The sequence below is a fragment of the Elephantulus edwardii genome, unplaced genomic scaffold (genome assembly GCF_000299155.1).
Source record: "Elephantulus edwardii isolate Elephantulus edwardi_28Jun2011 unplaced genomic scaffold, EleEdw1.0 scaffold00098, whole genome shotgun sequence".
Classification (NCBI taxonomy): domain Eukaryota; kingdom Metazoa; phylum Chordata; class Mammalia; order Macroscelidea; family Macroscelididae; genus Elephantulus; species Elephantulus edwardii.
The window spans coordinates 5,401,682-5,417,798 of NW_006399848.1; the positions used below are offsets into that span (position 1 = coordinate 5,401,682).

Sequence of the window (16,117 nt, forward strand, 5' to 3'; positions counted from 1 at the left end):
CCAGTTTCTCCACAACCTCGCCAGCATTTGTTGCTTGCTGTTCTGTTAAATTTTGCTATTTTGACTGGGGTGAAATGATATCTCATAGTTGTTTTTCTTCTAGTATTCTTCTAAAAGATTTTTGGTGCTTTTATTTGCTTCTTCTTTTTATTGGATTACGATTATGCACATATTATTTCTATTGATGGTGTCCCATATTATTGTTAGATTTTCTTCTTTTTTCTTCCTTTTTCATTCTGCTTTTTGTTATAGCAGATCAATGGTGACAGTTCTATCTTCCATTTCACTGGTTCTGTGTTCTGTCTCTTTAACTATGTTCATGTGTCCCTCCATGATGTTGACAGCATCTAAAATTTTGGACCTAATATTTCAGATTATGGTTTCTTATTTTTTCAGAGCCTCTAATAACTCATTTGTTTTATCTGCATTAATTTGGATTTTTTTTAATCTTCTGGTTTTTGCTTGCAGTGTCCTATAATTCCTTAAGTTTATCTTTCACCATTGACAATATTCAGTCATTGTTCTTCTAAACTTTGTTCCAGAAAGTTCCATCAGACATTCTGGCTTCAAGAAATCCATTGATACTGTGTAATTTTTTTGGGTGACATCTTGCTTTTGGTCTATGTAGCCTATATGGTAGCCTGCCTCTTATTTGACACTGCTGTTGTAGAGTTTTTCATGCCTGAGATGATAGCAGGTTCTTTATCATCTGATGTTCCTGCTCTTGAAGAGGGAGGGGCAGCTACCCTGTCTTTGCTTCTCTCTGAACTTCTGACCCACGGGAATGTTTCCTTCTGTTTGGGTAAGAAAAGGCCTGTGAAAGCAGCCTCTTCTGTCAGACACTGTTGTAGCCAGGCCAGTCAACAGTGCTCTGGTCTAAAGGCAGTTAATTGACTGGACATGTGGAGATGCAAGGCACAGCATTTAGACACATGCAGAGTGGGTGCACATACCGATGCATACAGAGTGGGCATGCACACAGGGCAGGTGCGTGCTGATGTATGCAGGGTGGGCACATGAGCATATGCATACAGGACGGGCATGCAGGCAGACAGAAATAGGAAGGGGGGTGGGCGTGTGCAGGGTCTTGAATGGAAAACCTTGGTTTTTCCTTCGATACCTGGGTCTGCTGCCTCACTGAAGCTCCAGCTGTCTCACTTAGCTGATCCCACATGGTCCAACAAACAGCAGAGTATACCACAAAGCGTCTCTCTCAAATTCCAGTTGTCCTGCTTGCTCCTTGCAGGGCACAGCTCCAGTCGAGGGGAGTGCTCTGGCATCGCTCTCAACTCAGATCACTCTTTTTTGAATATGGTGCAAATTCTGTTTTTTTTCTGTTTAATAGCCATCCATGGCTGCTTACAAAGTGGTGGCTGCTGAGACATGGCGACAGCTGCTGACGATGCAATGGCAGCTGCTGACAGCACAGTAACTACCGACTACACGATGCATTGGCTGCTGAAGATACCATGGCTGCTGCTGATTTGGCGGCCTCTCCCTTATTTTTTTTTCCTGAATAGCATTTAATGGTTTCAAACCATTGATCTTTTGGTTAGCATTCCTATGCCTTAACCACAGTACACTAGAGTTTCTTGAGACATGACTTACAGTTAATAATACAGAATGAATTTTTTTATGAAAATATATTTTAAGGTAATTTTGTCTTTTTCTCAAAGAACTCACGGTTCATATTGCTTGGACTATTAATAGTCATGATTCAAGCTTAGTTTGTCACATATCCAACTATAATTTGAATTTATAGTTGCTTCTTTGTCTAACACTGGTTGTCTTAATCTTTAATGTGATAACCTATTTGAACTACTTCTATGTTCACATGTGGATCATGTGTTTTCACTAATTAGTCAAGGTGTTAAAGCAGAGCTCATTGGGAATGCTTGATCTAGCAACTTCTGCCTCTAGCTTCCAGAGTATTTGGAATTTGTTCTAGACATTTTCTTTCTTTTTTTTTTTTTTTTTTACGTTTATAGACATATAGATGTTTGTAGAGTCAGTTCAGTAATTATAATAACAGTATTTGGGTACCAGAAATGTAGCCAACCTATGAAAATTGCTAAAAAAACAGCTGGTAGACTAAATGCCACACAAAGACAAATGTATTTGGAAATGACTTCCAGAGAGAGCACAGAGAAAAAATGCCTTGTAGAGGTCTGTAGAAATGGTAAGCGTCTGGAAGAAATATCAGGAAATGATCCAAAGAGCGGAAATTTCAGGTTGGTGGTTCAAATCCAAAAGGTATATTTGAAGAGAGATTTGGTCATACACTTCCGGAAAAGCACAGCCTGTGGAGGTGCAGTTTTACTCTGCATATGTGGGGCTACCATGAGTCAGAACTGACTCTGTTTCAGTGCATTTTAGTTTAAACTTAAAGGAGGCATGAAAAAAAGTACAGAGATGAAAATCAGCCTGATGTGGGTCTTGAGGTTGGATAAGGCTTCCTGGAGTCAGGTCATGTCAAATAATGATGCCTGAGGACCTGTTGAAGCCAATGCACGACTCGGAAGCCTCTGGAGCCCTGTTATTTATTAGATGTCCCCTTTTTTATCACAACTAGAATGAGATACTAAATCATTTGAGTCACACAAGGATATTACCAGTTTATATGTAAATCTGGATTTAAAAGACTTTGTGGCACCAGAGTTTTTATTGCTGATGTCAGATGAATCCTGGCTAAAATCAGAGAGTACCAGAAGAATGTTTGTTTGTGCTTTATTGACGATGCAAAGGCATTTGAACATTATGGCTCACATTGAGCAGAATGGGAGTGCCAGAAATTGATTGTCCTCGCACAAAACCTACCTAGACTAAGAGACTGTTGTGCATACAAAGCAAGAAAAAAGTGCATGGTTTAAGAAGGGTATGAAAAATAATATTTTTTTAATTTTCATAATAAAAACCCCAAACCAAACCCACTTCTGACTCACAGCAACTCTATAGGAATAGAACTACTATATATGTTTTCCAAGGTTATAAATCTTTTCTTTTTATTATTTTTATACTATTTTTAAATAAAATTTGAATACATTGTTTTCCAGACCATATTCTTCCAATTTCCCCTCCCTACTTCCCCCTCCAAATTGTACAACCCAAATGATTAATCCACCCCCAGCCCCCATCCACATCCTCATCTCTCTGCTTCCACCCCTTATCTGGATCCTTATATTCACTCTACAATAATAGTTTTATACAATATTTGTCCTTGTGAGACTGATTTAGTTCACTCAGAATAATGCTCTCCAGTCTCTCTCAAGTTAGGTAATAATTTACAAAATCATTGTTCCTGCAATGCTGTAAATCTTGATTTTTTAAAATGACAGATTGACCAGAGACTCTGTGAAGAAGAATATAGCTTTAAGATCAGAGGCAGACTCATCAAAACAGATCACACAACCTTGCTTGCTGAAAGTAAAGAAGACTTGAAGTACTTGCTGCAGAAGAGCAAAGACTACAGCTTTGAATAGATTATATCTCAGCATAAAAAAAGGAAAAAAATTCTCACGATTAGACTGATAGGCAATATCATAATAGATGGATGAAAGTTTCAAACTGTCAGTGACTTTGTCTTATTTGGATCCATAAACAACAACTTTGCTACAGTGTGATGATCAGGACTTCAGGAGATGTATTGCACTGGAAAGTCTGCAGTCAAGGATCTCTCAAATTAATGAGGAGCAATGGTATCAATTTGAAGAATAAAGTGTGCCTGATTTGGGCTATGGAATTGTCAGTCATTTGCTTTGCACCAAGAGGTAGACATGAATAAGGATGACAGAAGAAGAGGTGATACCTTTGAACTATGGAGAAGAGTACTGAATATCCCAAGGATTGCCAAAAGAACAAACAAATATGTCTTGGAGAAAGTGTAGCCAGAGTACTCCTTGAAGGCAAAGATGACAAAAGCTTTCTGTCACATCCTTTGGACAGGTTGCTAGGAGAGACTATTTTTTGAAGGAGAGACATCATGCTTGGAAAAGTGGAGGATCAGCAAAAGAGAGGAGGTCTCAACGAGATGAATTGATCACAGTGCCTGCCTACACAAAGAGTTCTGAGATGTCAGAGGTGATGAGGCTTAGAACAGGACAGGGTTTGTATCTGTTGTTTATATGGTTGCTATGAGTACTGCGTGACTCAGTGGCACCTAATAACATAGTAAATAATAGCACAGAATACTAACCAATGGGGATGAATGGTCTGAAGGTTAATTCTTTAGTCCATGTGTGCAGGGAGGAAGATCTAAAAAGGATGAAATGAAGTCTGGGAGAAAAAGAATGACATAAAAGAAATATATAGAGGTAATATAGAGGAGGAGTAAATATTGAGGAGTAGTGATATCAGTTTAAGGACTAAGGTGCATATGATTCAGACTGTAGTCTTTCTGATCAGTTGCTATGCATGATAGCTAAACAATGAAGAAGGATGATAGAAGAACTGACACCTTTGAGCTGTGGTGTTGGAGAAGAGCACTGAACATTACATGGAAGGCCAAGAGAACAAACAGATAAGTCTTGGTGAGGGTGCAGCTGGAGTGCTCTTTGGAGGCAAGAATTATGAGATTTTGCATGTTGTTTGGAGGGTCTATTTCTTGGAGAAGGACATGATGCTGGAAAGAGTGGAGGGTCGGTGAAGGCAAGGAAGACCTTCAACCAGGTGAATTGACATGGTGACTGCTGCAGTGGGCTCGTGTGTCAGGAAGTGTGAGGATGGAACAGCATAGAACAGGCTTCACATCTTTTGTTCATAGGATTGCTATGGAATGTACTCAGCTTGACAGCACCTACCAACACCATAGAAGAGGCAGAATCTGGAGAATTTTATTGTAAAGATTCCATGGCGGCTCCAAGAGAAAATGAGAAAGATAAGGATGGTCATTCCTTTTCAAACATTGATAACTAGGTGAATGACAGTAAGTAAAATGTACTATAGTGAGTGAGTAGGAAGAGAAATTAGCAGGAAGCTGGGCCTTGGTTCATTCTGATTTGACCCCTGCTGAGACTGAATCAGAATCTTCATTTCAACAAAATCCACAGGTGATTCTTCGTGCTCAGTTCCCTCATAGTAAAATGGATGCAATAGTAGTAGTCATAACTTCATTAGAATAGTTACAGCGGTTAAGTGAGGTAATCTTGTATCCTGCACTTAATCTAAGTGATGTGTGTTTGTTACATTATTGAATGCACTACCAGAATGATAATCATGTTCTAGTTAAGTCTCTACAAGGTCCCAAAGGTCAGTTACCTCCTTTATAACTACTGAAACTAACTTTATTTCTGAATTTAAGTTTATTTGATTTGTAGCCTGCCTCTGTATGTTTTTAATGTTTTTAAGAACACTTTTGGAAACAGGCGCAACCCTCACCTGTCCCACTGTCATTGAGTTTTATTTCAACCTACATGGACTCTAGAATTGAGTCAGACTGCCTCTGTTGTGTATCCAAGGTCCCCTCTGGACTTATAAGCACATGACAGGAACAATTTGATAACCTAAAATGGTTTATTTGTTCCTGCTGTCTCTCTTTAAAACAGAAAGACTATGCCTTTTCATGGAAATTGTGAAGTTTAGCCTTCAGAAAGCAGGCAGTAAAAAAGACAGGAAGATGGAAGCTACCAGTTGTGGTGCCAGCTTATGTCTTTCTATCTCCTATGCAAAAGAATTGTTACTGGAAGGACTTCCTGGGGTTTATGAGTCTGTATTTTAATCCAGGCTAACACAGAACAGACTACTTGGTATTTCTTATAAAAACTTATTTCCATTGAGTGTCTCTATGGGTGTAAATCACATAGAAAGGGATTGATAGACCCTATTTTTCCCACAAATGTGACTGGTGTATGAAAACTAGTAGAGACATACAGTTTTGGATTAGCAGTGTACCTTCCTATGGATTATACTACTGTAGCTTCTTGTGGTACTTTTTATTGTGGTTTTGTACCTTTGAGAGGAAACTTGACCACCTTGCCCCCCCCAGAGAGTTTTCAGAGGCAGGAAATTGCAGGTGAGGAGATTGCCCATCCTCCTTTGTGGAGCAGCTGGTGGATTTGAGCTACGTGACTTTGAGTTGTCTGCACAAGGAGTTTGAATCTACCAGGTGCTCCTCTAGAGAAGGGCTATTTACTGCCTCTGAAAACCTGCTGAGGGTCAGCATAGACCTTCTCCTAGGGAGCTCTGTTTCAGGAATAGCATGCACCAACTTCCATATTACTAGTATTGCAAGATTTTTTTCTCTACACACGCACTCTCTCTCTCTCTCTCTCTCACTACTTGGTTTTCCGAAACTCCTAGTTAGTTGGAAAGTATCTGAGAAATGCCAGTTTCTAGGGCCCTCAAAAATTACCAGATTTTCTGCTTGAACATTCTGAAATATTTTTATACTATCAGTCTTTGGCCAAAAACCTCATAAAATGCCCCTGCACATTTTTTGTTAGGTGCTAGTTTCCAGTAATATATTGATGATAATTTTAAAAAGAGCATTTATTGTAATTTTTTCCAGAGATTTATAACAAATATAAAAGCAGTACAAGTAAGATTATTTAGTGAAGTAAATTTTTTAAAAATAATATCTTTTTCAGAAACAGGATATTTGAAAGCCTCGTGAATTATTTTTTTTTAAAAATTCTAGTAGCATGTTATGTAATATAAAACTTTCCTGATAAGGCCATCAGTCACTTCTTAAATGATTTTTTACAAAAGTATTGCTGTTGATTTCTCTGTTTTCTGACTTCTCTTTCCCTTTAGGGTAGGTCTTCTCTGTAATTAGTGAAGGTACATGTCTGTCTTTTGGCAACAGCCTAATCTCCGTGGCCATATGTGCAAAGGCAGTATAATGACAATGTTATATTAATTAGCCCATGTGACTGTTTTTGTTTTAATATTTAAAATCCATTTTATCTTATTTTCCTTGAACATGCCAGTGGGTAAATCCACGGACACCATGTTTATGGCATTTCTGTGGAATGAAATATATGCATATTTACAGATCTTTGATAAACAGATTTGTTAGTTTTATAATGTTATAGATAGGTTTTGTTTCACTTTCTTAAACACTTGGACTTTTAAGAAAAAAAATTTAAGAATTGATTATTTAAATTTCTCCCAATTTTAAGTACACAGATTGGATTTTTAGCAGATGAAGTTTTAGTTTGCATAGTAAGTAGTTAGAAATTCTATTAAATTACTACATAGTAAATTAGGAATGTATGTGTCAGGATTGCAGATTCTGTTAAAACAATTTGGTAGAAAATGTAATGGTGGGTGCAAATACTTGGCAGAGTATATATAGAAAATAGCATTTATCTATGTTCGGATTTTAACTTTCATCTCCCTGTGTTTTTTTGGTTTTTTCCAGTTGTTTTTATTTCAGTTGCTGCGAGGGCTGTCTTACATCCACCAACGTTATATTTTGCACAGAGACCTGAAACCACAGAACCTTCTGATCAGTGACACGGGGGAGTTAAAGCTGGCAGATTTCGGTAGGAAAGCAGTTAATTACCAGTCCATTTTGTCACCCTGCGAGAATGCCAGGCAGATGGTGGCATTGCATTTGTTTAGGTGCACTTATTCTGTCATCATAGATCACGGTAATTTTTTTTCCTGGAGTGAGTGAATTTTCTCCCCCTTTTTAATGATCAACATCATGCTTGGTGAAATTTTTAAGAATCCAACTTAAATTATAATTAGCCTAAGCCAGATTGTTTACTGTATAATGCTAATGGAGAAGCCATGTTTCTTTTTATTTCGATAAAATAGAAATAACTAAACACTTGCCATTACTATCATTCTTTATGCATGTAATTCAGTGTCCAGTAAAATTCTGAGCATGAAAGATGCTTAAATTAAGAAATGTTATTAGTCCACATTTTATTACAAAAACATCAAGCATATTAATAGAAAAATAGGATAATGTACCCTATTTCATCTCCAACTTTAGCAGTTACTATGCTGTTGTCAATTTTGGAAAAACCTGGATTTTAATCCTCTGAACATTTTTAGGACATTGTAGGTTATAGTCAACAGAGTATGTTCTGACTCACAGTATCCATGTAGAACAGAACAGAACAGAGCAGAACTGCCCCGTAGCCTTTCCAAGGCTATAAATCTCTGGAGAAGCAGACCACTTGCAGACCACTTTCCTATAACAAAACAGTGCTTAACTGCTGTTGTTGTTATGTGCTGTCGAGTTGCTTGCAACTCATAGCGACCCTGTGTACAAGAGCCCTAAACCCTGCTCTATTCTGTGCCAACCACCATCCCTTTAAATTGCTTCTTTAAAGTTTTAAAAATCTAAGAACAATGTAAATTTCTCCACGGTGACTGTTTCTTGAAATTTCAATAACTTTTCAAATCATGGGGCTCCTGACATGACTCATCATGTCATTTCTTCTTAGAAGTTAAGAGATTGGCCAATTCCAGTTTAAAAGCTTTCTTCCAAACTCTTTTAGCAAAGGGACACAACTGTTGTATCCTCCTTAATCAAGTCTGACCTTTCTGAATTGCCTGGCCTTTCCATCATTCATTCCAGAGATCATGTTAGTTGATTGTCAACTAAGAGGAGTGCTTTGTAATTTGATGTGCTGATAGTGCATTGCCTCAGTTATTTTTTAATACATATTCTAATTGAAAATTGGCTTTATTAGAATTGAAATGAAAGCATTGCCCTTGGGACATAGAAACCTGAGATTGAGATGGGCTCTTTGGCTGAAATGTAATTCTCTTTCTCACTCCATTCCTCAATAATTAATTGTTAATTTTCATAAATTTTTAGATTAAAAAAGCAGTTCTAATGATATTGATATCTTAATAAATTTTGTCATTTGTCTGGTCCTCATATAGTTTGCTACAAATAATGACGTTTTATATATGTGTGTATGTTGTTTGCTGCCTGATTTTAACATCAAAAACATGCCAGATAGCTAGATGCAAAATTTTTCTTTCATAATATAGAATATAATGGGAAGATAGGTGGGCAGCATAAAAAAATTTATTGTTCCTCAAGTTCATGTTCATGGCCTTTACTATGAATATTTGATTGAGTTTCACTTTTGGAAACTTACCAGCACCACACTCTAGCCCACTCAGCTAATTCCTCAGCGTTCCAAGAATGTAGCAAGAATTTATAGTGATGTTTTTTTGTAGAATGTTATTATGCTATGAGGTACATATTGTTGTGTTGATGTATCTACTTCAAATTAGAACCAACCCATAGTTGACCTTTCAGTGGATTTTCAGAGGCAGTAAATCTCACAGGAGGGAATTTCCCTTCTTTCTTCCACTGAGCAGTTGGTGGATTTGATCTGCATATCTTTGAGTTGGCAGCGCATTTCCTGGTTGAAGCATATTTCATTATATTGAGTGGGGTTTTTTGTGTGTATTTGTGGAAACATGTTTATAAATTTGATTTTGTCTCTATAACCAAACTGAAAAGTAGACTGATATGTATGGACTTAACTGAGTATTATTTCTTAATTTTAATTTTGTGTTGATGTTGTTACAGTAAGTTAATTTTAAAGATTATGATGGATAAATTGATATTTTATAGTATCATATTCTGAAAACATTAGGATGTGATTTAAAATTTGGAAAATTGTAACAGGTCAGAGATTACTCTTGTTAATATTTTAATTGTATTTTTCCAATATTTTCTTATCTCTTTACTTGTTTCTTTGCCAGACATACATTATATACCCTCAAAAAAAGAAATAGGTTTCTGTAGTCATGTTTCACAGAAAACTATTCATAAGCATTTTACCATATTGTCGTTGAGAATCAGTGTGTCAGAACTGACCCATAGCTGACCCTTCAGTGGGTTTTCAGAGGCGGTAAGTTTCATGTGAGGAGACTGCCCAACTTTCTCCCAAAGAAGGGCAGGATGGGGCAGTTAAGGAAAAAAAAATCCAAGCTGATACAAATGGTTTTATCATATGTAATAACATGATATGAACTCGTCTAGTGACCTAGAGGTGAGAAGCCTTTGATTTACAGCCTTTGAAAACCTGCTAAAGGGTCAGCTGTGAGTTGGTTCTAACCAGAGAGCAGTGAATTTGTTTTGTAGTTTTTGGTCTCTTACTCAGTACTTTATGAATGAACATTTTGGTTCTAATTGTTATTGTACATAGTCCTATACATTCTTGTAGAGGAAGTGCTAGATCCTGCGATTGGAATATTGAGTTTCTTGAAGCATTCCCATATTTAAACTATATTGCTTTATGAAAAGAATGTTCCTATACATGTTGATAGATTGGAACATAGACTTGGCATCCTTCCTGTGCACAGAATCTACTGAGGGAGACTCATTCTCCCAACTAATAATTTCCCTCAGTTAATTGTGCATTATTTTTGTTCTCATTTAAGATGAAATTAACAATAATTGCACCTTTAGAGTAATTTACAATAATTGAGCACCTGGGTATGTCTGAGAAGAAAGATATGTAGTGGAAGTTTCAAAGATATAGACAGCCAAAATGGACTGGATCTAGGTATCAGAAGACTTAGAAGCATGAAGCACTAATTCAATTTGAATAGGAGGACCTTTACAGATTTTTTTCATACTTTCCCCCTTTTTTAATAATACCATATCATTTTTATTAAAAGAGACAAATACAGTAAGTATGATTTGAGTCCCACCTTTTAGATGGTATTATAGTGCATTTACCAGACACTAGAATTCTTTTTATTTTAATATTTTTATTGATTTTCATACAGTAATACATTTACAGTATGTTTCATTCATATACATTTCCCCATACTAGTTTATTTAAAAGCTTGAATACAAATTTGAACAAATTCTTTCAATTTTTCTCACCCCCCCCATCAAATTGTACAACCCAATGATTAATCCCCCACGCCTTCTGCACATCCACATCCCTTTGCTTCCAGCCTCTCCCACCTTCCTGGATCCTTATACTCATTCTACAATAATGGTTTTATACAATATTTATCCTTCTGGGACTGAGTTAGTTCACTCAGCATAATACTCTCCAGTCCCTCTCAAGTTAGGTAATAATTTGCAAAGTTATTGCTCTTGCGTGCTGTGTAGTATTCCAATGTGTGAATAACACTAGAATTCTTTACCCATTGTCTCTTCATCTTTTTTTTTAACTGAGATTTTAATGAAAGATTATAGAGAATTTAGATTTTTATACATTCATTATTGCATATTTTCCTTTTTGCCTATTCCTTCCCTCAGTTTGTTTTTCTCTTTGAAAAGGGGGGAAAATCCTTCATTTTTATACAATCCCTGCCCCCTAATCTTTACTATGCAGCTCCTAGTCTGGACTCTTGTCATGCAAACAATACCCAAGAATATATTCCCTTTAAATAGTTCTCGCCCTCATCTATTTCAATGAAGTGTACATTATTTATCCTCTCTTCAGCCTCTTAAAGTAGGTGAGAAAATCCTTAAATTTCTTAGGGAGATATGAGAGAGAGGTTAAGGAACTAGCCCAGGCTTGGTAAGCTGATTGTAAAACTGCCATTCATGCGATTTATATCTTTCTGTCTTAGGCCAGGGTCTTTCTATTTATACATACAGATTTTTTTCACTTACAAAGATGCTTAATCTTCTAGTAAATTGTTGTTGTTTTACATGTATGCTATTTTCTATATATCAAATATGACACACGTAGCATGGAGATAGATTGTTGTACTGAAGCTCAAAATATAGATCTTATACTTTTGTTCCTTGTCTAAATGAATAATAATGTGTGAGGTCAACACTTTACTGCTCTTGGAGATTTTCAGGCTAGGTACAGGATAAGCCAGCTGACCGTATATTGAGAGAACTATTTGGGTTTAAAAGAATACAGTTTTGAAGTATCTTGTTAATGGCTATTGAATAATTTCTGCCTCATGACAACTCTGCAGGTGCAGAGCCCTAGGGTTTTCAAAGCTGTGACCTTTTGGAAGCACATCACCAGGTCTGTCTTCTGAGGTGACTGGCTGACTCTAAGGGGATTTTAATTGGCAGCCATTCCACTATGGTCAGGTGCTTAACGATTTCATCATCCACTGACTCCTAGGTGGTCAAAACACCGTAATTACTAATTTTTGTAAGCAGTCTTATTTAAGGACTTGCCTGTGCCATATTTTCCATAATTCACTTTAATCGAGTAAATTACTCATCACTTAGACTCATTGTGGCTTTTCTAATGCCATCTAGAACTACTCTCCACAAATATACCAAAACTAAATGAAATTATGTGAACTTTTTTCCTGAAGGAAGACTCATCTTTAAATTATCTACGGGGAAACATATCTTAAGCCCTTTATCCAGTCTAATGCTGCTTCACACTGTGCTGCACCCAAACCCAGAATTTGCTCCCACGTCAGAGCCTTTGTCTGGGCTCTTGCAGGAGTGCCCTTCTCCCCCTTTTTAAGTGACTGCTTCTTTAGCATCTTGCGGGTCACAATTGCTGTTACCTCTTCAGAGAGGCCACCTTTCCAAAACTAGAGCTTTTTCTGTTACTATCTAGATTAACTTCGTCACCAGCATTTATATTACACTGAAATACTTTTCACATTATATCTAGTTTTCCCTGTTGTTGTTGTTGTTGTTGTTATGTCCTGTCCAGTCACCTACAACTCATAGTGACCCAAAGTACAATAGCTATGAAATCTGCCTTGTTCTGAACCAGTCTCATTGACTCCAATACACCTTCGCCCAATGCACTAGTCTCTGTAGGAATTCATCTGCTCCAGGATCTTCCTCTCCTGCACTGTCCCTTGTATGCATTCTTCTGAGCATGAGGTCCTTCTCCAAGGATTGATCCCTCCTGGTCACATGCCTATAAAGTATGTGACATGGAGCTTCAAAATCCTAGACTCCCAAGGAGAAACATGGTTTCACCCTCTCCAAGACAGACCTATTTGGTTTCTTGGTGGTCCATGGTAAGTTCAAGACTCTTCTCCAGCACTGCCACCCAAAGGCATCAATTGTTCTCTCATCCTTAGTCATTATCCAGCTCTCTGGTGCATTGCAAGTAATTGTTTCTCAGTACTCTAGAAAGGTCCCTGACAGCAGATTTACATAATGCAATTTGTCTTTTGATTTCTTTATTGCTGGTGCCAAAAGTGTTGACTGTGGAGTCAAGTAAGCTGTAACTGTTAACAGCCTTAATCTCTCCTCCATCCATCATGCTTCTGCCAGTTGGCCCAGTGGTGAGAATCTTTATCTTCTTGATGTTGAGCATCAATCCATATTGAAGACTAGAATCCTTGACCTTTAGCAGCAAGCCCTTCAGGTCTTCCTCAGTTACAGCAAGCAAGGTTGTGTCATCTACATTTTGTTAATGAGTCATCCTCCAATCCTCATGCCACATTCCTCCTCAAAAACCCCAGCCTCCTGAATGATCTGTTCTGCCTATGGATTGAAAAGGTATGGAGACAGGATGCATCTCTGATGCACTCCCTCTCCTGCTAGATTGTAAATTATGTGAGACCAGGAAAATGATCTATCTCTTCCTGTCTGTAATCTGTGGGTCTATTCTAAGTCTGGACCCGTGTTTGATGCATCCTAGAGGCTCAATAAATATTGGATGAATGAAAAAAAATAAATATGAATGATTAAGTTATGTAAAAGCCCAAGACCTAGCAGAATTTATTTACTCCTATTTGAGTAGTTTTGTCAAACTAGCAGATTATAAATTAATTTTTCTGTCACAGTGTGTTCTTCTCTGAACACAATCAAGATAGAACTAGATCCCTTTGGCTCCTAAAAGAACTAAAAAGCCCTTATATTTGAGCTTTACACATCTACTGACTGCTTCTTATTTTCTAATACCAGGCTGCGTAAAATTAAAAACCACACTGAGTGAATATAAATATATATGGAAGATGTGTACTATTTGAATTTCCACTTCTACAGTTATTGAGGGCAAGGTGTGTTAAACATTAAATTAGGAGACCTGACTCTGTTTCTAACTGGCTTGTGGCTTAAAAAAAAAATACCGTTCTATCCCTCTAAGCCTTTAGCTCCTTTTCAGAGAAAGAATGTTAAACCGATAATTTCTAAGGTTCTTCATTGCTGATTTTTGTATTGCATATTATGGAAGCAAGAACCAACTTGCTAGTAACCAGTTATTCTGGAATCAGTGCTATACCCTCTCTTCCTTTGAATCTGAATTTTTATTCTGATGCTAGGTGTCCTCAAGGTAGCTTTGACTCATAGCAACCCTGTGAGTGTACATTATGAATCCCTACACCATTTTCACAGCCTTTTCTATTATTAAACCCTTGGTTGCAATCTTTGTGTTAACCCATTTCATTAAGTGTACCCTTCACTTTTATTGACCTTCACTTTTATTGACCTTTCTGAGCATGATGTCCTTTTCCCAAGGTCTGGCCCTTCCCGTGAACATGCCCAAAGTATGTGAGACAGAGTTTCACCATTGTAGGTTTAAAGGATATTCTGGCTGCACTTATTCCAAGACAGATTTATTTTTTCTTTTGGCAGTCAGTGGTATTTTTGATATTCACAGCCAACACCTCAAGTCCTTGATCTTTATTCATTCCAAAGTTCAGATGCATATGAAACAATTGAAAATACCGTGGCTTTGGCTAGGTATACCTCATTCTTTAAAATGACATCCTTGTTTTTTAGTACTTTAAAGATATCTTTCCCAAGAGATTTTAATTTCAGCTTCTGGAAATCCAAATATATGGGATTACCCACTGGGCAGTCTCAGACAACAACAGTGAAGCACACAAAAATGAATCTATACTTTATGATATCAATTGAGATTCCATGGAAGAAAATATTTTAGGATTGACAAGTATCTACATAAATAAAACCACCCAGAATTTAATATTCATTTGCACTATAATGTTGTTTCCCCATATATGTAATAGTAAAAGTATTTTCCATATAATTGAGATTAAAGCAAAATAAATGATTCTTTGAATTGCCACTTTCTGCAATTCCTGGAAGATAATGTTTGTCATCACATTGCCCACGCATTCTATTATTTTTAAGCACTATGGGCTATGTATATAAGAGATACCTTTATTAAATTCACCCCTGAAAAGAGAGATCTTTAATGTAAGCATTTTAAAGGTGTGGCTTCTTTTACTGATTTTTCAAGCGCGAGAACCGATTTCAACAACTCTGGTTTAATCAAATCAGATTACAAAAGTCTAAAATTTTACCTTCCTAATATTAGTAGTTTCTTCTTCTTTCAGAGTGTTGCTTTCTAGAGTTGAGGATAAAAATGATTGCAAATCACATTGTAGATTAATTTAACCAAACACACCAGAGATGTGACTCTGTAGAGGTCATGGTGTAAGCATGGTTTGTTTGTTATGTGCTTTTTTTAGCTTTCATATAGGGAATAGAAAACACAACGAAATCAACTTTTCTTTCAGATGCAGAGTAGAGCCTGTCAGTTTGATAAATATAAAATCTCTGAATAAAAGCCTGTTAGTCCCAAAGGTACAGACCTTTCACTGTTTTTTTTTCCCTGTAAGCATACACAAGTCACCACTGAAGTCCTAGTTAGAAATTCAAGGTTATGAATAACGTAGCCCATTTATTTGGGCCCGTTGGCCTGAATTTTACTGTATTTTTGTTTTAGAATTTATTTTTGAAACATTGAAAAGAAAGCATAAGAACAACAGCAAAATATCACCCTATCACTTAATGAATATCCGTCACTCATTCTACTTTTAAAAAGCCCTATATCACTTTAGTGCATAAGCATTTTTAATACAACTTTAGGTAGTTGCTTTCACATGAATATCAAAGCCAGCAGAATATATCATGATGCTACAATATTGAAATTCTAAGTGAAAATACATATATGTTAACAACCTATCTAATACATTATCAAGATTAGATGTTGGATATGTTTATTTGATGTGTGAGATAGGAGAATTATTTCCCCTTCAGTTATTATTTTAAGTCTATACTAGCCTTCTTAAAAGCAACGTTGCTACTTAAAATATTCTTCTCTCGGGAATCCAAAACCTCTGTAAAAAAAAAAAAATCTAAAAAAAAAAGTTAAAGGTAAAAAATAAATGCACAGAAGAACCATAAAAAATATTCTTCTCTTATTTTGAAATCACTTTGCTTTATCACTTAATTTATATTTGATAATATCCCTTTCATTCACGTAAG

General features: G+C 36.6%; 1 protein-coding gene across 3 annotated transcripts in view; it reads left to right on the forward strand.

Moving 5' to 3' along the window:
* Window positions 1–16,117, forward strand: part of CDK14 (cyclin-dependent kinase 14) — a 691,509-nt gene that overhangs the window by 403,103 nt on the left and 272,289 nt on the right. For all 3 annotated transcript variants that reach the window (XM_006891459.1, XM_006891458.1, XM_006891460.1), the window contains one exon: window positions 7,358–7,481. In XM_006891459.1, coding sequence (XP_006891521.1) covers window positions 7,358–7,481 — 124 coding nt within the window. The remainder of the gene's footprint in view (window positions 1–7,357; window positions 7,482–16,117) is intronic.